We start from the raw sequence: 23,242 nt of genomic DNA on the forward strand, positions 1-23,242 counted from the left end.
GAGGGGAAGGCGATTCTGAAATAAATAGAATCCCCTTCCCCTCCTCCATTTCTGAAGAAGGGTCCAGACCCGAAACGTCAGCCTTCCTGCTCCTCTGATGCTGCTTGGCCTGCTGTGTTCATCCAGCTCCACACCTTGTTGATCCTACAGATGGATTCTGCTGATCTGAGGGAGGTAGGCTGAGTGTAAGACATTGGATGCAATAATGCCTGGGTTATGGCATGTACCAGCTTTTGTTGCTTATGATGTACAGTGAGATGAGGCAGGTTGAATCTTAGGCCAATAAATTGTACCAGAGAGTGAGATTCAGATTCCTGTGACCCTGCGGTCAGCACAAAAGCAGGATGTATATATTAGACATCAGATGTGTTGGACCATTGTTGTCCAGGCAAGTAGTTGAACCAGTTTTCTAGGAAGGAGGTTGACAAAGTTTTGCAAAATTAGATGAAATACAATAAGTCATTGGGGCATGAGATACAAGATGCAAAGAGGACTTTAGGATAACAGGCAGCAGACAGGGAAGAAATCTAATGTCCACTAAGTTGGATTTGTAGTGCATGTGACTTGATTGGCAGTGCATGGTAAAAATATTTGGCAAGATATGAACTCAAGTTAATGAAATGATAATCCAGTAGCACCAATTCCTGGCTTAAGGCAAGAGGACAAAGGTGTATTTAATATCACTTGTTGGACTACATTCAGGACAAATAGGCAATCAAATCAAGGAGATATTGGTAATATTTCTCAAATGTACTGCTGTAGCACTAGTATAAGAGTTAAAGGAATCAATTTGGCTCACATTAGTGAATGGCAGATAAGCTGTTTCATTCTTGGGTGTAGCCAATAGGCCACTAAAGAGTGAGCAGAAGTAGGAAGATCAACTTTTCAGGTAAATTACTGAAAAATGCAAGTGCATTTGTCCTGGTGATAATAGGCAACTCCAGCTCTTCTGAAACGGACAGGAAAAATAGCAGTGTAAATGACAAAGTCGGGGTGGGGAACAGTTCGAGAAATGTGTGCAAGAGATCTTTCTGGATCAGTATGTTTCCAAACAAAGGAAGGATTGTTTCCTCTGGAGATTCTCCCAGCACTGCCACCACATTTCTCCTAACTCTGAAACTCCTTTCCAAGATGCATCAGTAAGATACATCTGGTAGGAACACAGGAACATTTGTAGGCCATTCAGCCCATCATGGCTGCCACTTGAAACAATCATGATTATGCAAACACTCTAATAGCTTTAGTATCTCCAACACTATCCTGTTAATGCTCTACACCATTGATAATCAAACAAAAATGTTAACCTCTCATAATGCCATACTCATTAACTGAGACTTCACTGTCATTTGGGGTCAAGTTTTCCAAAGATTCTGAGTAAAAATAATCAGCCAGTTCCTAAAAGATATCACCTTAATTTTTAAATTGTGACTCCCTGGTTCCAGACTCCCAAACCAGGGGAAAAATCTTACCTGCATCCACCCTGACTATCCATTTAAGTAATTTGCAAGTTACAATGAGATCACCTCTAATTCTTAAAAAAAATGCAGGCCTCGTTTGTCCAATCTTCATGTATAAGGTAGCGCCAGAATCCCAGGACCAAGTCTGGTCCCTCTTTCACAATAATACCTTTCCTGGGATTGTTTTTAAAATAATCAATAGTCACCATCAGACTAGCTGTATTTATTACAATTTTTAAAAAAATTTATTACACCATCTGCCACAGGTGGATATATATATGGACAGATAGTCCAAAATATGCACTGACAGACCATATGTTAATGGAAGGGAGGACTGCAAAATTTCTACAGAATCATTATTCTGTGTTATTCTGTAGCCCCCACCCCATATATAGAAGAGAAAGGATCTTATAAAGTTTCCCTTGAATTCTATTAATTATTAACAGAGCGTCAATTGCACTCTCCCATCAAAAGTTGCAGACTGTGTTATTTCATCACAAGTTAGATAAAATTGTACAATAATTCAAACTAAGTAAAACACATTCACAAAATCAGCGGCAGGCTGGCTGGTTGATGGGCAGCATGATGGTTCAGTGGTTAGCACTGCTGCCTCACACGACCAAGGACCTGGGTTCAAATGCAGCCTTGGATGACTGTGTGGAGTTTGTATGTTCTCCCTGTCTCGGTGTGGGTTTCTACTGGGTGTTCTGGTCACTCTCCAACAGTCCAAAAATATGCAGGTTAGGTGTATCAGCTCCATTAAATTTCCCATAGTGTTCAAGGATATGTAGGTTAGGTGCATTAGCTACTGGAAATGCAGAGTTACTGGGTGGAAGGTTGGTGAGGACTTGTTGGTCTGATTGTGTGTGGGGAGTCTATGATATAATGGATGCATCCTTTTACTCCCCTGCAGGTGGGGAAATGGAAGAGGCCGAAGTCAAAAACGTTAAGCTTGTTTCCTCGCCGTACATAATCGATTTGTCAAAAACAAGAGATTACTTTGCACCACGGTTTCCATTCTATGTGCTGGTAAGTTTGGACTCGGTGGTATGAAACAGCATGGAATTGGCCTCGTAATATGGAACTCTTCATTAATGTCTGCAATTTTTAGGCAGTAATGTGGCCAAGGTAACAGGTAGAAAACGAACACATGCAAATATGCAGCCACTAATATCAATGAGAAACACATTTCTATGTGTGGCACACAGGTCATGGCAGTTTGACTGTTATCTGCGCAGTGTACATATTACCATGAAATTATCATTTGTTATTTACCAACTGCAAATAGTTTGTCAATTTACTATTAGACATGCAGATTAGAGATGAATGCCAGCCGTTGACCAAGGACAGGCCTCAACACCTTTCTATATGTTATTAGAGAACAAAGAAGGACATTTATTAAGGGCCCATTCAGATTAGCCACTATTAGCCAATAGTATTTTGACTGTCAAATGTGCAGGTAGTAAGAGCAAAGTCCAGCATGACCTAGGAAAGGAACTAAATTAACTAAAATGGACAACTGGCCAATGCTATTCCTCTCTCTGCATCTGTGTAATCAGATTGAAAATGCATTTCCAGTAATTATGCCTGTCCAAAAGAAAGATTGGCACCAGAGTACAGTTTTCAACATTTGTATGTCTCCAGAAACAGGCAGATTTATCCACAACAGTCGTCTCAGGGTGTAGCTCCACCTGATGTGGCGCTCAGTATTTTATAAGTAACTCGCATAATTGATGGCGCACCTCTCCCCTTTCCGCACCCCCCAACCCCCCAGCTCCAGATTGTGGCAGGGGCTTAATGGATCTTCAGGCAAGGGAAATCGAGCTGAATCAGTTGGTCAGTGAAGACAAATTCTTAAATCAGTTACTGAGCACCTGAGTGATGCTTTCTTAGCTATTGTTTCATTTTGCAGGCCAAGGTAACATATCCTGATGGAACTCCTGCCTCGGGTGTTCCTGTTAGGCTGGAAGGAACAATGCCAAAAAATACAATGGAAAACGGACAGGTCGAGTTGATAATACAAAAGCTGGCTAACAAGACAGATCCTTTTAACATTAAGGTGAGAGTGAATGTTTCTACTTCATGTTCATGCTCACAAGGTTTACAGACATTCAGTGAAATTTGTTACTGTGTGTGGTTGGAAAATATATTCCAGACGATTCTGTCACCAATAATATCTTTCAGTATGGCATTTCCAAAGATGGCATTGAATATGTCGTGCATGTATTTCCTTATCATAGAGGTGCAATGTGGCTTATTTGCATCGAGAAAGGAGTTACGGTGAAATTTGTATCTTTGTTGGCAAATTGTTTCTTCACAAGTGGGGAGAGCTAATCCAGTTAGCTGGATGGTAAGTGGATGGCTCAGGATTTTCCCTTACAATGGGGCACAATGCTATCACCCGCCTCTTGTCACCTCCCTTTGCCAAATCCCTCCAGTATAAGTTACTTTGTTGTTATTCTCTTGCTCACACAGTAATAGGATGAGAGTGATATTTGCATTTCAACAGTACTTCTTGAAACCTCTATCCCAGAACATTGTTCAACCTCAGTGCTTTCACTCTGATGGTGTTCCCATGCTACACCTTTCATATCATCTCCATCCCTACCCCATGCTACCTTCCTTTGCAAGCTCTAAACTCCATTCCTGCCCAGCCATGCCAATCACAAATGCCAGCCTGTACCTCCCGTGCATCCTACCATCCTGTGACTCAGCCTTGACATGCTGCCAACCCATCCGACCCAATCGGCTGCCCTGTTTCACCCAAACCATCCCGATCAGTTCTCAGTCCTGTTCCGTCCGCAGGCCCAACATTCCACACTCCCAAGTTGCCCAGACTCCTGCGCATGAGGTCCCAAAGCACTCAATTCTCAATAGCACAGTGTCCTCTTCCACAACTCCTTCCTCCATGTCATCTTCCATTCCTCACCTTCTTTCACCTCTGGCCTCAGTCCTTGTCTACCCACACTGGAGCCATTCACCTTTTCAACCCTTAGTAGCCGTGGTACCTTTACTGTTGGCCTCCCATTTCTTTTTGTTATTTGTTTGAGTCTCAAATTCCTACATGACACTATTGCCATTACCAATACCAGTGACTGTCAGCAACTATACATGTCTCATGCTCTCCATTTGATGCAAATCTGGGCAGTTATTCCTCAAATCATCAGGTGCTACCCATTCTTTCCCCCAAAAGTACACTTTATTTATAAAAAATATTCTATTAGTGATCGAGATTAGAAAAGTGCAGTTTACAGAAGGTTCACAAGATTAATTCAAGAGATGAAAGGCTTTTCTTATAAGGAGAAATTGGAAAGTTCAGGCCCACACTCCCTAGAGTTTAACAGAATGAGAGGAGATCTAATTGAGGTACATAAGATGCTAAAGGGAGTTGACAAAGCAAATGGATGTTACCCCTCGTGGGGCTATCTGAAATGAAAAGTTATTGTTTAAGGTTAAGGAATGGCAGACTTAAAACAGAAATGAGGGGAAATTAGTTCTCTCAAAGAGTCATGAATGTGTGGAATGCACTACCTCAGAGTATGGTGGATCCTGGAACATTGTGTAAATTTAAGGAGTAGGCAGATGTTTAATTAGTAATGGGTTGAAGGGTTATGGAGACCGGGCAGGAAAGTGGAGTTGAGACCTAGATGCGATCAGCCTGGTCATAATGAATGTTGGGGTATGCTTGAAGGGCTGATTTGCCTAATCCTGCTCGAAATTCTTGTGCTCGGGTGTGAAGTCGACATGACATAATGTAGAGAAAAGGTATATCTCTTTCACATCGGTACGTGTCACCTTGAGCTGCCTCACCAATGCTAGAATTGGAGTTTATGATCACATTTTTTACTTGCTCATGGGAGGCAACGTTTGCGGGACAGGACAGCTTTTATTATACAAATACTAATTGCTTTTGAGAAGATAATGTGAGCTACCTTTTTGAACTCTACCATTGAGTGATATAAGCACACCCACTTGCAGTTACACAGGGAATTCCAGAACTTTGACACTGATTTTCACAGTAAAGGAGCAGAGATTAGTTACATGTAAGTATAATGTGTCAGGAGAAGTCATGGGTGGTGATATTTACTTCTACCTTCCTAGCTTTGGAAGGTGCTGCCAAAGAAGCATTGGTGAGCGGCTCCAATAGACGATACATAGAAACATAGAATCCTTACAGTGTGGAAGCAAGTCATTCCACCCATCGAGTCCACTGCTGTCCTTGTGTGTTGTTGTTAAAGGAAGTGTACATTGAAATTGTGAAAGGTGTACCAGTCAAGCAGGCTACTTTGTTTATTTTTGCTTATTCATGGGATGAGGGCAGCATTTATTAACAAGAGTGCAGTTAAAAGTTAATTATTTTGCTGTGGGTCTGACATCACATGCTGTGTGGAGTTTGCACATTCTTCCCGTGTCTGCATGGGTTTCCTCCGGGTGCTCCGATTTCCTTCCACAGTCCAAAAATGTGCAGGACAGGTGGATTGGCCATGCTAAATTGTCCATAGTATCCAGGGATGTTTAGGTTAGATGGGTTAGACGTAGGAAATGAAGGGGAATGGGTCTGGGTGGGATGCTCTTCGGAGGAGCAGTGTGGACGTGTTGGGCCGAATGGCCTGTTTCCACACTGTAGTGATTCTATGAATCTATGAAGCCTGATAACAGACAGGTAAGATCTGGAATGTTGACTATTAAGGGAGCACATTAACGCACATGCTGTTTGCAATACTTTGGTTGCCAAAGACCTATCAGACCATAGGGCTGCTCTCTCACTAGACTGATGGTGACTTTAACCTGAGGGTCACACCCCTCAGGCAAGAGTCGAGTCATAGAGTCATACAGCATAGATACGGACCCTTCGGTCCAACCAGTCCAAGCCAACCATGTTCCCAAATTGAACTAGCCCTATCTGCCTGGTCCCATATCCCTCCAAACCTTTCCTAATCATGAACTTCTCCAAATGTCTTTTAAACATTGTAACTGTACCCACATCCACCACTTCCTCATTGCACACATTCCACACTCTCTGTGCCAGAAAAAGTTGTCCCTCATGTCCTTTTTAAATCTTTCTCCTCCCACCTTAAAAATATCCCTGCGAGACTTGAACTGCAACACCCCCAAAGGAAAAGAACTCAGCTATTCCCCTTATCTATGCTTCCCATGATTTTATAACTCTGTATAAGGTCAGCCCTCAGTCTCTGACACTCCAAGCTATCCAGCCTACTATCCAGCCAAAACCCTCCATTGTGAAGAGCCTGTGAACTGAGCGCAGTTGTTTTTAGTCACCAAAGAGGCAGCATTTATTGCCTTTTCCTAATTGCTAAAAAGGCAAATAAGAGTCTTTGAGAAGGAGAGTCCTTCTTGGTAGCCTCAGCTGGCATGGGGTCTGAAACCCAGTCACCTTGTTTCAGAAACCAAATGTCAAGACAACCGAGCTGACCGAAACACCCCCTCCCCCACAAGCCGATATGTAAGGCATTGATTAACCAAGTTCTTCAGAGAGAAATGTCCATTTATCCGATCGTGTAAATAGCTACTGAGTGAGTACAGCTTGAATAATGTAATGTTTGTCTTGTTCTGCCAGGTGATAGCTGGGGATGGAGCAGAAACCACTGAAGCGAACAAAAATGTGAGCATGTACCATTCCAACAACAAGAGATATCTCAACATCAATGTGCCACGAGATGTTATAGATCCAAGTAGCTCAATTTTGGCAGAAGTACGATCAGACTCTACTCCAGACAGTCAAGATAGCAAACATTACTACTACATTGTGAGTACATTCTTACACAGTGATTAAACAAGGATTCAGGTGGCATGGCAGAATAACCATTATCATGACTGACAGCAAACCGATCAATTTAGACTTTTAATTGCTCCTTTCTTGATAAAGGAGATATCAGCCACTACAGATACAGATCCATGCCTACACTTGCAAAATGGAATCAAATATGAATTGACATATAGGCAGTGACCATGCTTGCGCACGCACATGTGCATACACAAGTCAACTTGCACATATGGATTGTGAGATCATTGGCTACGCATGCTCTGACAATGTGTTCGTATCCCCGCAGGCTATTAGCAAAGGCAAAATTCTTAAAATGGGTAAAGCTCTGAAAGGGGATTTCGTAAAAATCCCCGTCCAACTGAGTACAGCCATGGTTCCTGCGTTCCGGCTAGTCATCTACTATTACGCCAATATCAAGGGCAATACAGAGATGGTGGCCAATTCTGCCTGGATTGATGTGAAGGATGTCTGTGAAGGCAAGGTGAGAGTATTAGTGATAATGTGTGGCCTGGCCTTGTTCCGTAGGTGGGTTGAGGAGGAGGCCTCAATATTACTCCATTTGTTGCAATGGACAGCAAATGACCAATATTAAATAATCATCCTCAAAAAATGTCAATAGCTTTTGCCTGCATATAGCAAAACTACAGTGCAAGGTTGAGTGACAAGAAAATTACAGGTTAAATACAAATATTGAGGAAGAAATTAGTCACCTACGTGCTAACAGGAGAAAACAGAAATATCTATGTTATTCGACAACTTATTATTGATAGTGAAACACTTTTGAAGTCTCCCTACCCTCATTGTATGTAACTGTTCCAAAATCAGAAATTGCTGGAGAAACTCAGCATCTGTGAAGAGAAAGCAGAGTTAACGTTTCGGTCTGGAGACTCTTCCTTGTAGCTAGGGAAAGGTTGGTGTATATGCTAAAGATAGGTGGTGGGAGAGAGTAGAAATGAGCAGATTGGCAGAGACAGTGGCCGGAGAGATAGAACAATAGCTAGGCAGACAGGGAGATGGATACTAGCAAGCTAGGGAGAGAGAAAAGCTGATAATAATGAGGACCGTAATTAGGTGAAAATGGGTTGGCTGTGCTGAAAGCAGCCCATGTCATTTACAAGGCCTGGAGTGCAGGGGTGGGTAAAGGACATGGAAGAAGGTGTTAAGGCTCTAAAATTATTGAACTAAGTATTGATACCAGAAGGCTGCAGGGTTCCCAAGTGGAAAATGAGGTGTTGCTCTTCCAGCTCGGGCTGAGCTTCACTGGAGCACTGCAGCAAGCCTGAAATAAAGTTGTGTTGAAGTGGGAGGCAACTGGAAGCTCAGAGTCATTTATGAGGACACAAAGTAGGTGTTCCACAAACCAGTCACCCAGACTGCATTTTGTCTTCGCAGTGTAGAGGAGACCACATTGTGAGTAGCGAATGCAGCAGATTTTACTGGGTGAAGCTCGGGTAAATTGCTGCTCCACCTAGAAGCTGTCTTTGGGACCTTGGATACTGAGGAGGGAGGAGGTAAATGGGCAGGTGTTACACTTTTGGCAGTTCCAGGGGAAGGTGCCGTGGGGCTGTGGGGAAGGGTTGGGAAGGGAGGAGGAGTGGACCAGGGTGGCCCATAGGGAACGGTCCCTGCAGCAGACTGACAAGGGAGGGGATGGAAATGTGTGTCTGGTGGTGACATCCCATTGAAGGTGGCAGCTTACAATCCTTTTCATTTCAATTTCTTTTAATATCTAACTGTTTATCTGCTGGAGTTAAAAAGGAACCAAGCTTACTATTTGTTTAACATGAAAAGTTCACATCAATTATATCAATGCTGATGAACTTTGGTAACATCTGCCTTCACGTTTATCCGCTGCTTCTGTTAGACTGTTGTTTGCCTGGGAATTATCTTTCCTTTAGTTCTGGTATCAATTGAGCCAGGGAAGTGTAGTGATGGAATGTGAGGAAAGCTCCATAAAATGATTGTGTGGTACTCCCGTGACAGTTTCTCGCTGACGCATTCAGAAATGTTATGTTACACCTCCAGTACAGGTGGACTTCGGGCCAACCAGCTCAGAGGCAGGGACGTTACCACTGTGCCACACAAACTCCCAATAAATCAATCTGTTCAGATTACAGTGCTTTGGAGCAGGTGGGAATTGAGCCTGGGCTCCCTGGCTCAGAGATAGGGTCACTACCAAAGTACTATGTAAGAGCTCTTCAACTCTTTGAGGCAGGCTCATTATTGCGGCTTCCAAATAGCTTTCTTTGTTGACTTTGGCACCAACTGCATTGTGGTTCTAGTGACTTACTACATTCCTTCAGATTCAGTGGAGATCCTTCAGAAACAGTGAGAGCACTCATCTAGACATTATCTTGTAAAGCTTAGCCTCTCTTCTGCGGCAGTTAGAGAGTCCAAAGAGATTTCACAACATGCCAGGCTCCCCAACCTCATGTTGGGCTTTATAGTGGACATGAGTTGCAAAGACCAATGCTGCACATGAGTGGGTCACAGAATTTTTGGGAGAGGTTGGGTCGCCAGATCTACTCCCAGGGGGCTCAGGTTCAAGTACCACCTGCTCCAGAGGTGTTTATCTCTGAACAGCAAGCAATATGGACAAAGAGGCTCAAATATGAGGGTTGAGGGAATTGTCAGGGGAGGTGGTGTTGAGTAGTCGGGCTGGTATTGGGAGGGACTTCCAGAAAATTGTGCAGTTCGTTACTTGACGGTCCAGTGTTATCGTGTTGTTTTGCCTCAGATTACAATAAAAGATATGCCCGATACATACAGACCAGGATCGATGGTCAGCCTGCATATTAAAACTGAAGACCAAGGCAAACTGTCCCTGGGCATTGTGGATACAGCAGTCTATGTTCTCAACAGCAAGAATAAACTGAAACCTGCGAAAGTAAGTGAACTGCACTCCTGGTTCTGCAGGATTTGGAATTTCGTTTCTGAAAATCACGTCATTGAACCACAGCAATCTCAGCCCTCATTGTATCCAATTAAAATACCTTACACTGAGCAGACAAGAACATTGCATTATTTCTGGCGTGTGCCACCCTTTCCTTCCAGTGGTATTTCATTTTTGTTTTACTGAACAGTTACGTGACAGTGTTCTCCATTTAGGAGACAGTGTCATTGTTGCATTGTGCCAAGATCAATGATTTGTGAAACCAGAAAGTAGATTTGTCAAGGATTTTTTTTTGTGCATGCTGGTAGGCATTTGCGATGAATCACCTTCCAGTGGTACCCATGCAGATGCCATGCCCACAATTGGCTATGGGACATCTTCATAAATGTTGATTGTCTCCATTGCTGTGAGTTGGAAAAGTCTTTACCTGCAATACCCAGAATTGAAATTAACTATTCGAGTATGTGCTGCTCAGGGTAATAATACAAAGGTACATCTATTGTGTCTTGTAACATCCTCGTAGTCATAAGGTACATTGTTAATAGAGCTGCTGCCAAAGCATTACTTAGCTCAATTGACTGGATTGATGCTCTCTAATACAGCATAGCACCAACAGTGTGGGTTCAATTTCTACACTGACTGAGGCCATTGAGATGGGCTGTCCTTCTCAACCTCTCTGTTTGCCTGAAGTGTTGTAACTCTCAAATTAACTGACCACCAGTCATCTCTGTCTCGAATGGTGCGCACAGTGGTGGTGACTTCACCTTACTCTCAGCAATCACGCAAGTGAAATGTTCAAAATGCACTTTTTGCTTCTGAGTAGGTCTTTGAAGAGATGAATTCTTATGACCTTGGATGCACTTATGGAGGTGGTGCTAACAGTGCTGGTGTTTTCATGGATGCTGGCCTGACATTTATTTCCAACGTTCACGTGTCGGAAATTCGAGCTGGTAAGCCAACAAAGCAGAAAAAAGATGAAATTTCAGATCTCGATACAATGTCGTAAGCACATGGAAGTAAGAAACTAGAGTGCAAGGTGGTGGTCAGCAACAGTCTTTAAAACTGATAAAGTTGTAAAGAAAACCTGCTCACAAATATACCTTGCTTGGAAAGTGCTCGTTAAAGATTTCAGACATTTGCAGGGGGCAAGACGACTTGATCTGTCTTTATAAAACAAAAATAAGATCATCTAAATCCTCACTGTACAAGTGGAGAACTAGGTGAGAAGCACCAAATTATCCCACATACATCTGAGTCAGTGGCAAAGTGATTCTGTATGTCTCAGCTAGAATTCTGGTCACTACGCATTCGCAAGTTGTTAATGCATTGGAGAGAATGCAATGGACACCTTGGAGAGTAGTAGAAGAATTTATAGATGCCAATTGTGCAAAATGAATTGAGAAACTAAGATTGTTCTTTTCAAGGAAAAAAACATTCAGGAGCAGATTTAATATGGCTGTTTATGAGACATGGAATGGATGCAGGTTATAGCGTAGAGGAGGCCATTTTGCCCATTGGCTCACTGTCAGCCCATGGCAAGATCAACCCAGCTAGTCCCATTCCTCCCTCTTCTCCTTACTTACGGTTCTTTTGCTCTGGTTCAGGCTTGTACTGTTTGGAGTTTAGAAGACTGGGGGGAGATCTTATTGAAATATTTTAGATTATTATGGGGTTTGAGAGAGTAGATATGGAGAGGTGTTGTTGCACCTTGTGGGAGAGTCTCAGTCTAAGGGGTCGCCCTTTTAAGACAAAGATGAGGAGGACTTTTTCTTTCTTCCAGAGGACGGTGAATCTGGGGAATTCTTTACCACAGAGGGCTGTTGAGACTGGGTCATGAAGCAGATTCACAGCTGAGGCAGATTGGTAATCTTTCGGGAAATTGAGGCTTGTAGGGACAAGGTAGCAAGGTGGAGCTGAGGATGATCAAATCATCCATTGAATGGCGGAGGAGACTCATTGGGCTGAGCAGCCTATTTCGTCTCCTATTTGGGACTTGGCGAAGTTCCTAGCCAAGGTTGTCTCTGCCTCAACCCAACTCTCAGGTAGAGTCCTCCAGTCCTAACCACTTACCTCAACAAGACATTCTATTTTCAAATCTCTTGGCAACCTTAGGCTCTTCTGCCATTTCCCTTCCGATTCTTCAATCTTCCACCAATGGAAGCAACGTTTCCCACTACTCTATACAGAGTATGATGTTTTAATAAAGCTGTCAAACTATTCTGTGAAGTAAAGTAAGGCGATTCCTAGAGTAGAATTCCCAAAGAACCAATAGAGGTCATTCGGCCCATTGATCTACACCAACCCTCCAAAGAGCATCCTGTTCAGATCTACTCCATCCCCATTACCCTGCATTTCCCATGGCTAACCCACCTTAGCCTACACATACCCGGACACTATGGGGCAATTTAGTATGGCCAATCCACCCTAACCTGCATATCTTTGGACTGTGGGAGGAAACTGGAGCACTCAGAGGAAACCCACGCAGACACAGAAAGAATGTGCAGACTCCACACAGACAGTCACCCGAAGGTGGAATTGAACCCGGGTACCTGGCGCTGTGAGGTAGCAGCGCTAAATACTGAGCCACCGTGCCACACTAAATGGTGAGAAGTTAAGCAATGACAGAAGGAAACCAAAAGGCACACGTTTGAGACATCTGCTGCAGGATTGGTTGCACAGTGGGAGAGCACTGGGATGGGAAGAATTTTCTGATAATCACGAGTTGTCGCAATTTCGAATGCATTGACTAAAAGGACATTATTTATTGAATTTTAACTTTTAAGGGGGAAGTGTGCACATATTCGTGATAAAAGACATTTTGCAAGAAAGAAATCAAACAGAGGGCTGTGAGTTTTTGAAATTCCTTGCCTCAGAGACCTGTGGGAGTAGAGACCTTGTGTATATTTAAGGCTGAGACAGATTCTTGATAAGGAGGGGAATCAAGGTTTACAGGTATAGGGCAGGAAAGGAGCATCGGATCAGCCATGATCCTGTTAAATAGTGGAGTGGGCTCGAGGAGCTGAACAGCCTACTTCCGTCCCTATTTCTTTGATTCTAAGAACAAATGGTTCAATCCTTTAAGGGGACACACAGACTGACTTGACCAAATGCCCCCCTACTGTGTTCAATGAGCTAGTGAGCAGACATGATTCAGATAAATGGATGGAGCTGCAAAGAACAGGGAGGCAGTGCATGTGGGTGAGGGGGTAGGGTGGCAACAGGGAAAACATGGCCAGGTGGGTGTCAGTGTCAGGTTTGTTGGGTGGGCAGACAAGGGTGGGATGGTGACATGCCAGGGAATGTGGCAATGCTGGTTGGGTGGCATGGTGGCAGGATGGGGAGGATGGGAAGGATAGATAGGACAACTGGGTACGTAAGGGGGCAAAGTGGATAGGGAGCAAGCTGGCAGAGTAGATAGGGTAGTTGGAGTAGCAGAGGGCAGAGTGGATAGTGCCAGGCGGAGTAATATGTGGTAAGTGGGCAGAGAGGGGCCAGGCACTGATCATATTGAGTCGGATGTTGATGTTAGGGGGGCGGGGGGTGAGTCAGGTTGGGCCTAATGATGATACAAGGAGACAGCTCAGAGTTGGCTGGGAGGAGAGGGGCCTGGCAGGGCAAAGGGGGATATTAGATCGGGCAGGGGTTGGCTGGGATCGGGTCCAGAGGAAAATCAGTCATGGGGAGGAATGGGAGGGTGTTGTTGGTGGGTGTCAATCCCAGATTTGAGTAGTTACGGGATGGGAGGGGGATGATGGAACAGCCTTCATGATTGGTGAGTCAGATATTACGGAGAGGAAGGAGTTTGAGCAGCTCTTCATTAAGGTAACCCTTCCAGCTGACCTATTCAGGGAGGAATCCACGGCAACTTCCGACTGTAACTCAAGAGTTGGGGAATACAGTAGGTTCCAGGTGCTGGGGAACTGCGTCTCAGAAGTTAACCTGTCGCAGGCATTCCGAGTGGTCGGGAATCGAATCCTTCAGGATTGGTCCATTCTCCAACTGCCCAGAGTCCCAAAGATCTGGGTCATAGCTTAGAAACATAGGAGTAGGCCACTCAGCCCATCGAATCTGCTCCACCATTCAATAAAATCATGGTTGATCACCCAATTCAGCACCACGCTCCCAGTTTCCTCCCTATCCCTTGTAGCCCTTCACACTAAAAACTATATTTTCATTTAATTCTCATTGAATACAACTGAGGAACGAAGCAGATAGCCATTATCAATCTTCAGCTGGTTACTGGAATCTATGAGGCAATATGAAAGATGCACATTCGCTCTCACTATGAGTCTATAAGATTTCTTATTTCAATAACTGGGTTATAAATATTAATATTTCTTTTTAATATCACATCTGTGGAATTGGTCAATACAAAGATGCACGATCCAGATGATGTCTCCTTTATTTTTCATTAATCCTTACAGGATATTCCTGCAAAACAGATAACAAAAGGATGAAAAGATCATTGGACATTCAACAACAGTATATGGGAAAAGGTAAGAATGCACTTTTATCTTCAATGCATTGAATGTCAAGACATGTTCGTCTTTGCATTTAAAAGAAATATTTAAGATCAGGTTTAATGTGGAATATATGCACAGAAGCTGAAGCACATTGAACCTTTTACTGAAAAGCAGTAGAGATGGATTTGTTTTAACAACTGGCAAAAACAGATGAAAAGTAACCCTTGGTGAATTGTTCCCATTGTGTGCATTGCCTGACAGAGTAGACAGGATCAACACAGGCAGGGTGTTCCCGATGATTGAGGAATCCAGATCCAGGGATCACAGCCTAAGAATATGGGGTAGACCATTTAGGACTGAGATGAGGAGAAATTTCTTCACCCAGAGAGTATTCAGCCAGTGGAGTTTGCTACTGTAGAAAGTGGTTGAGGCCAAAACATTGAATGTTTTCAAGAAGGAGTTATATATAGCTCTTCAGGATAAAGGGAGCAAATGATATAGGACTTCAGTTGGGCACAGGGTACTGAGTAGGATGATCAAGAATGGTCATATTGAATGGTGGAGCAGGCTCAAAGGGCTGAATGGCCTGCTCCTGTTCCTCGTCTCAATGTTTACATATCCCATTCCATTATTTTGTTGGAAGTAAAATGGTAAACTGGTGCATAATGGGTGACCTGTTCGATATCAGTCAGCTTGCCCCAGCATCTAACATTCAGATGTATCTGCTGCAATCTTAGCACATAAACATTTAACAGAATGTTTGTGTTTTATGCAATCTTCCACTTGAAATACTTCACAAATATTGCACAATGGCAACAAGTGGGATATTATGTTTGACTTTCAGTGACAGAGTGAAGCATGTGCTTTAAACTCGTCAACTCTGTCTCTTGTGGCCGAAGGTTTCAGTTCCGCAGTGTTATTCAGTTAGCCAAAGTGAAACTGATCGTGAATCAGCTGAACTGCTCTCCTCCACAAGGTCAATGGAAATTCCAAGGGTGTATATTTTGATTTATAATTATAGAGTCATAGAAATGTACAGCATGGAAACAGATCTTTTGGTCCAGCTCACCCACACTGACTAGATATCCTAAACTGATTTAGCCCCATCTGCCAGTATTTGGCCCATATCCTCCAAACCTTTCCTATTCGTATACCCATGCAAATGTCTTTTAAATGTTATAATTGTACCAGTCTCCACCACTTCCTCTGACAGCTCATTCCATACACGCACCACCTTCTGTGTGAAAAAGTTGCCCCTCAGGTCCCTTTTAAATCTTTCTCACCTTAAACCTCTGCCCTCTAGTTTTGGACTCCCCTATCCTGGGAAAATGACCTTGGCTATTCACCCTATCCATGCCCCTCATGGATAAACTTCTGTAAGGTCACCCCTCAGCCTCCAATATTCCAGGGAAAATAGCCCCAGCCTATTCAGCCTCTCCCTCTAGGTCAAACCCTCCAACCCTGGCAACATCCTTGTAAATCTTGTCAGAACCCTTTCAAGTTTAACAACATCCTTCCGATAGCGAGGAGACCAGAATTGAATGCAGTAGTCTGAAAGTAGCCTAAATACTGTCCAGTACCACCGCAATATGATCTCCTGACCCCTATACTCAACACACTGACCAATAAAGGCAAGTGTACCAGATGCCTTCCTCACAACCCTGTCCACTTGCTACTCCAATTTCAAGGAAGTACGCACCTAGGGTGAATGAAAGCGTACATTTCAGCTTCATCCTGATACCAATGGGCCTCACTACACACTCAGAATCTTGGAACTCCTTGAGGTCGAGTTCTCACTAAAATGACAGTTGAAGCTTTTTCATCCAAGTATGCTTGCACATATCCAGAAGTTGGTGTTATACAGACTCTTCAAAGTGTGTGAAATTAAGGTCCAACATCTTACAGAAGTGTTTCAAAGCTCATGAGACAACTGTTCATTTATTAGACAGGCCTCGGTTAAGCCTTATAAGCAAAACAGAACCAGATCTCTAATCAGATCCGATCATAGACTCACGATAGCGCAGAAAGAGGCCATTTGGCTCATCAAGTCTAACAACTACCTGAAGAGCATCTCAACCAGACTCCTACCCTATGCCCATAACCCCACATTTCCCATGGCCAACCCACCCAACCTGCACACCTTTGGACTGTGGGAGGATACTGGAGCACCCGGAGGAAACCCCCACAGACACGGGAGAATGTGCAAACTCCACACAGACAGTTGCCTGAGGGTGGAATCAAACCCGGGTCCCTGGTGCTGTGAGGCATCAGTGTTAACCACTGAGCCACCATATAAACCAAGCCTGAGCAATGTGCTGTCAAGTTTAAATCCATTGCCCTCTATCTCAGTGGAGGGACGGTTGTTTGATGGGTGAAACCAAATCCATTTTAAATGATGGCACCAGGGACAAGCATTTGGTACTTTCTACAGAAATGGCACAATGATTTAAGAGATAGGAGCAGAGGTAGGTCATTCAGCCCATGGAGTCTGCTGTGCCATTCAATGAGATCATGGCTGAAATCCACTTTCCTGACTTTTCCCCATAACCCTTGATTTCCCCTTATTGATTAAAAATCTGTCTATCTCAGCCTTGAATACACTCAATGACACAGTTTCTGCAGCGCTCTGTAATAAAGAATTCTACAGATCCACAAATCTGTCTTCATAGGTGACCTCTTATTCAGGCACAAGGATAGTGTTAACAGCAATCTCTTTGAAAGTGTCTGTTGCATTCTAATTTGCAATGAAACATGATGAAATAATTTACCAGTATCATTTTTGGAATATAGAACCAATAGCATAGAGGCAGTTCAATTTTGGCTCCAAGCCAAGAGAATGTGGTTAGAAAGTTTCGAGTTGTTTGAAGTGGAGAGCTTCGGCCATCAGACAAGTAAAAGAAACTGGAAAGCATTTAAGAAATGGAGAACAGAATGATATTAGTTAGGATTGAGTATCTGTAATGCTGGGAAACAGATTCCAATTTTGTTTTGCTGCTTGTGTTAGGTTTTATTTAACTGTAGTATACATATAATACTCCCATATACATAGCTTTCAGTGTGTCTTTGTTCTTTCGTGTAATAAGTTTATGTTCTAATGTTAAAGAACAGCCTCATGTGAATACTTTCTGTGACTAATCACCACGGTAACAGACTTAACCATGGACCAAATATATGATCTATCAACCCAGGCTTCATTCTGGGATTTGGCCTATCCAGATTTACCCATCAGCTGGGATCATAACAAATTGCAATCTAGTATTCTCTGCAATTCAAAATGCAGAAAATGTTGTTGAATGCTGCCTACTTGACCGTTTAATTTGCTTTGATTAATATTACAGCAAACCAATATAACAACAATCTAAAGAAGTGCTGCATGGATGGATTAACGTTAATTCCAATGAAACGTAGCTGTAAAGATCGGGCAGTTCGTATCAAAGAGGATGAATGCAGAAAGGTTTTTCTCACTTGCTGTGACTTTGGCGTGGAAGTGAGGAAGAACCAGTCACAGAAGCTCGATACAATCGGAAGACGTAAGTGTTCATTTACAAAGTTAACACAAATAACTTGCCCATCATTAGCTTGGAGAAATGATCACTGTGCAAACCTCTGAAATAGAAAGACCAATGGAGCTGATCAATTATGACATGACAGGGCTGGAGGGTTTGAACTACAAGGAGAGGCTGAATAGCCTGGGGCTATTTCCCCTGGACAGTCAGAGGCTGACCTTATAGAGGATTGTAAAATCATGAGGAGCATGGATAGGGTGAATAGCCAAGGTCTTTTTCTCCTCAGGGTAGGGGAGTCTAAAACTAGAGGGCATAGGTTTAAGATGCGAGAGAAAAGATTTAAAAGAGGCCTAACGGGCAACTTTTTCACATAGAGGATATGCATGTATGGAATTAGCTGCCAGAGGAAGTGGTGGACGCTGGTACAATTACAACATTTAAAAGGCATCTGGATGGGCATATGATTAGGAAGGGTTAAGAGGGATATGTGCCAAATGCTGGCAAATGGGACTAGGATAACTCAGGATAACTGGTCAGCATGGGTGAGTTGGACCAAAGGGTCTGTTTCCGTGCTGTACAACTCCATGACTCAATGAATATTTTGCATTTTCCTGAAGTATCACAGGGGAAAGCAATGTGTTGTGGTGTTTATGGTGAATGTGTCAATAGTAATGCGTTGGTGGGACGGTGAGGAAACCTCCCATCTTTGTCTTGTCAATTGCACAAAACAGGTCATATTGAATTGACCAGTCTCTACATATTCTCCATCCACACCTTCAGAGGTTTTGGGAATCCCCCAGGATGCTGATCATGGGGGATTCAGCAACGGCAGTGCTTTTGAAGACCAATGGATGATAGTTAGAATAACTCTTGTTGGAGATGGTCATTGCCTGGCTCTTGTGTGGTGTGAATGTCACTTTTCCCTAACCAGCACAAGCCTGGGTATTGTCTGGGTCTTGATGTACATGGACATGGACTGCAGCTGAACATTGTGCAATCATCAGCGAGCACCTACGTTCCTGATGGAGCAAAGGTTAAATGCTGAAGGTGCTTTCGCCCAGGACTAAACCCTGAGGAGCTCCTGAAACTGAGATGGTCGACCTCTAACAGCCTTTCTTTCTGTTCGGAATGACTCCAGCTAAAGGGGACTATTCATCCTGATTCCCAACTCTCCATAGTCTTCATCATACATGGATGTCAATGACAATGGCCTTCATTGAGTTACATTGGGTTCTCTTGTCCATGTTTGAACTGGGACTGTAATGAGATGAGGGCCTGTGTGGCCAAACTGAACCCAAACTGTGCATCAGGCAGTAGTTATTTCTTTACAAATGCTACGTGATTGATTCATTTGATTTGATTTATAAATGTCAAGTGTACCAAGATACATTGAAAAATGTTGTCTTACGTGCTTTACAGGCAGTAATTGTACTATATAATTGCGCCAGGGTAGCAGAACAGAGTGCAAGATACAGTGTTACAGCTGCAGAGAAGGTACAGAGAGAGATCAACATTAACATTTGAGAGGTCCATTAATAAGTCTGATAACAGCGGGGAGGAAGCTGTTCTTGAATCAGTTCGTACCTTCTCCAAACTTTTACACAAACTTTTACATCTCCTGCCTGACTGAAGAGGGTGGAAGAAGGTATAACTGTGGTGGGAGAGGTCTTTGTTTAAGTTGGTTGCTTTCCTGCTGCAGCAACAAGTATACATGAAGTCAGTGGATGGGAGGCTGGTTTGCGTGACAGACTGGACAGTGTTCACAACTCTCTGTAGTTTCTTGCGGTCTTGGGAAGAGCAGTGGCCAAGCCATGCTGTGATGCATCCAGATGGGATGCTTTCTATGGCACATCTATAAATATTGGTAAGAATCTTATGGACGTGCTGAATTTCCTTAGCCTCCTGAGGAAGTAGAGGTGTTGTTGTGGTTTCTTGACTGTAGTGTTAACATGGGTGGACCAGGACAGATTGTTGGTGATCATCACTCCCAGGAACTTGATGCTCTCAACCATCTCTACCTTAGCTCCATTGATGCACACAGGGGTGTGCCCTCCACTCTGCTTCCTAAAGTTGATGATCAGCTCCTTCATTTTGTTGACTTTGATGGAAAGATTGTTGTCTTTACACCATACCACTAAGCACTCAGTCTTGCAATATCAAAGTTCCCTTGTTTCATTTTGCTGATGATCAAAAGATAGTGGTGTGGAGTTGGGGTATGGGAAGCGGTGGGGAATTATTCTGGTTCGCTTTGTCGTTCTTTGTTTGTCGCTTATGTGGTAGCTGTACCAGAACAACTCAGCTAGCAGCATGTCTAGGTGTGAAACACGAGCCTTTTGCACAATTGCTGGAATTTGGTTGGGCCCCATGGCCTTTGCAAAGCCCACTGTCTTCAACTATTGAAGATTGAAACAAATACTTGAGCCTTGTCTTTTGCACTGATGTGCTGCCCCACCTCCCTAACACTGAGGTTATTTCATGGAATTGTAGAATCCCTACAGTGTGGAAACAGGCCATTTGGCCATCAAGTCCACACCAACCCTCCAAACAGCATCCCATTCAGACCCATCCCCTACCCTATCCCTGCAACCCTCCCCCTCCCATTGCCAATCCGCCTAACCTACACGTTTTTGGATTCTGGAAGGAGAAACAACAGCTGGAGGAAACCCACACAGACACGGGGAAAATGTGCAGACGCCACACAGACAGTCACCCGAGGTTAATTGAACCTGGGTCCCTTGTGCTGTAAGGCAGCAGTGCTAAACACCGAGACTCTGTGCCTTGCCATTTGGGATGCTTACGCCTCCTACTGTTTCCTGTTTAATTGCCCATCACCATCCATGACTGAGTATAAAAGGGCTTCGATCCAATCCCTTATAGACCCTTGTGGGATCACTTACTCCTTTCCATTGCAGACTCCATTGCTCAGCATGCAAGTAATCCCATACTGTTGCTTTCCCAGGCTGACATCTCATTTTTCAGCCTTGTGCTTTCTATCAAGTATGTCATCCTGCACATTTCATTGAACCAGGACTAGTCTGCTGGCTTGTTGGAAATGGTAGAGTGAGGGCTACGTTGACCATGACATTAGAGACTGTTGTTCCATGGCTACTGATGGCTCGGACTGTCTCATGGGGCCCAGCTTTGAATTTGCTGGATCTACCTGGTATCTGTTCCAGTTCGCACAGTGGTAGTCCCACACAGCATGATGGTGAGATCCACAAAGTGAATGGGGAACTTCATCCCTATAAAAAAAACTGGGCCATGGGCACTCATAACAATACCATCATGGACAAGTGTACATCCATCATTTGGTCAAGTAATTTGTCCTTCTTATCCATTCCCTCAGCATCTGCCACAGACCCATCTGTGACCAGCAGGTCTATCCATTACATTGTCTTCAGTGCTTCCTCACTTCATCAGAGGTACGGTGTTGAGACGCCCTCTCAAGACTCTAATCAGTGGGAATCAAAAGAAGCTATATGGTTAGACTTTTGACGGCATGGGAAATATTGTGAAAGAGGTATAACCATTTGATTGAGTGAGAATTCCTTACTGAAATCATAATTACCTCTGAACAACCTTACTGGCCCTGAAAAACTGGTCAATGAAACAATGCAGTTGCAGGGAGACAGGTATGGCATATGATACAAGTGGCACAATGTTGTTTTAGTGTTATAAGTTCTGTTATTGATTTCAGTGAACCAGGACGTCAGACATTCCGGTATAATACTCAGCAAGTGTGATGTCTTCTGTACTGTGTTCCTGTCAACCACTAAATCATCTGTTCTTCTTTAGAGATAGGAGATGACGAGGATGATGTCTTTGATGAGTACAGTGTCAATATTCGCAGCTATTTTCCACAGAGTTGGCACTGGAAAACATATTCTGGTACACATGCAGGAGAGAACCAGTAAGTGTAATATATTGTCCAGCAGAATATACCAGAATTCTCTGAAACAGGTGGAGGGAGCGGCTGTGCTGTTTTTTTAAAGTTGATCAACTGTAAAAGATTTCAAATTAATAACCCATTATGCACATGAGCATGATTTTTCTTGAAAAAAAATTCAATTAAGCAGGACCAGTCAGGGCCAGCATGGATTTATGAAGGGGAAATCATGCTTGACAAATCTGTTAGAATTCTATGAAGATGTACCTAGTAGAGTTGACAAGGGGAAGCCAGTCGATGTAGTATATTTGGACTTCCAGAAAGTGTTTGACAAAGTGCCACATAAGAGATTAATTTCCAAATTAAAGCTCATGGAATGGGGGAAAGTGTATTGAGATAGATGGGAAACTGGTTGGCAGAGAGGAAGCAAATACATAGGAATTAATGAGTCCTTTTCAAATTGGCAGGCAGTAACTAGTGGGGTTTGGGGCTGGGACCCCAGCTATTCACAATATATATTAATGATTTGGATGAAGGAACAAAATGTAACACCTCCAAGTTTTCAGATGATACCAAGTTGGGTGGGAAGGTGAACCGTGACGAAAATGCAGAGATCCTTCAGCATGACCTCAACAGGGTTGGGTGAGGGGGCAAATCAATGGCAGATGCAGTATCATTTGGATAAATGTGAGGGTATTCACTGCTGAAGCAAAAGCAAGAAGGCAGGTTACTACCCAAATGGCTGTAAATTGGGAGAAGGGAGTGTGCAGCGGGACCTGGGTGTCCTTGTGCACCAGTCACTGAAGGGAAGCACGTAGGTGCAGCAGGCGGTAAAGAAGGCCAAAGACATGTTGGCCTTCATTGTGAGAGGCTTCGAGTACAGGAGCAGGGATGTGTTGTTGCAGTTAGACAGGGCCTTGGTGAGATCACACCTAGTGTGCAGTTTTGGTCTCCTTTTCTAAGGAAGGATGCCCTTGCTCTCGAGGGAGTGCAGTGAACGTTTACCAGGCTGATTCCGGGGATGGCGGGTCTGACATATGAGGAGAGATTGACCAGGTTGGGATTGTTTTTGCTGGAGTTCAGATGAATGAGGGGGGGATCTCATAGAGACTTATAAAATTCTAACAGGTCTGGACAGGGTCAATGCAGGGAGGATGTTCCTGATGGTGGGTGTGTCCAGGATCAGGGGTCACAGTCTGAGGATTCGGAGTGCACCATTTTGAATGGAGATGAGGAGACATTTCTTCACCCA

General features: G+C 43.6%; 1 protein-coding gene across 1 annotated transcript in view; it reads left to right on the plus strand.

Annotated features, from left to right (window-relative positions):
- LOC109927203 (complement C4-B-like) overlaps positions 1 to 23,242 on the plus strand; it is a 119,063-nt gene that overhangs the window by 26,194 nt on the left and 69,627 nt on the right. The window contains exons 6-15 of the mRNA XM_048616509.1: positions 963 to 1,039; positions 2,371 to 2,486; positions 3,370 to 3,516; positions 7,036 to 7,224; positions 7,529 to 7,723; positions 9,980 to 10,129; positions 10,959 to 11,085; positions 14,560 to 14,631; positions 17,937 to 18,128; positions 21,900 to 22,014. Of these exons, the coding sequence (XP_048472466.1) occupies positions 963 to 1,039; positions 2,371 to 2,486; positions 3,370 to 3,516; positions 7,036 to 7,224; positions 7,529 to 7,723; positions 9,980 to 10,129; positions 10,959 to 11,085; positions 14,560 to 14,631; positions 17,937 to 18,128; positions 21,900 to 22,014 (1,380 nt within the window). The remainder of the gene's footprint in view (positions 1 to 962; positions 1,040 to 2,370; positions 2,487 to 3,369; positions 3,517 to 7,035; positions 7,225 to 7,528; positions 7,724 to 9,979; positions 10,130 to 10,958; positions 11,086 to 14,559; positions 14,632 to 17,936; positions 18,129 to 21,899; positions 22,015 to 23,242) is intronic.

The sequence above is a fragment of the Rhincodon typus genome, chromosome 35, assembly GCF_021869965.1.
Source record: "Rhincodon typus isolate 14 chromosome 35, sRhiTyp1.1, whole genome shotgun sequence".
Classification (NCBI taxonomy): domain Eukaryota; kingdom Metazoa; phylum Chordata; class Chondrichthyes; order Orectolobiformes; family Rhincodontidae; genus Rhincodon; species Rhincodon typus.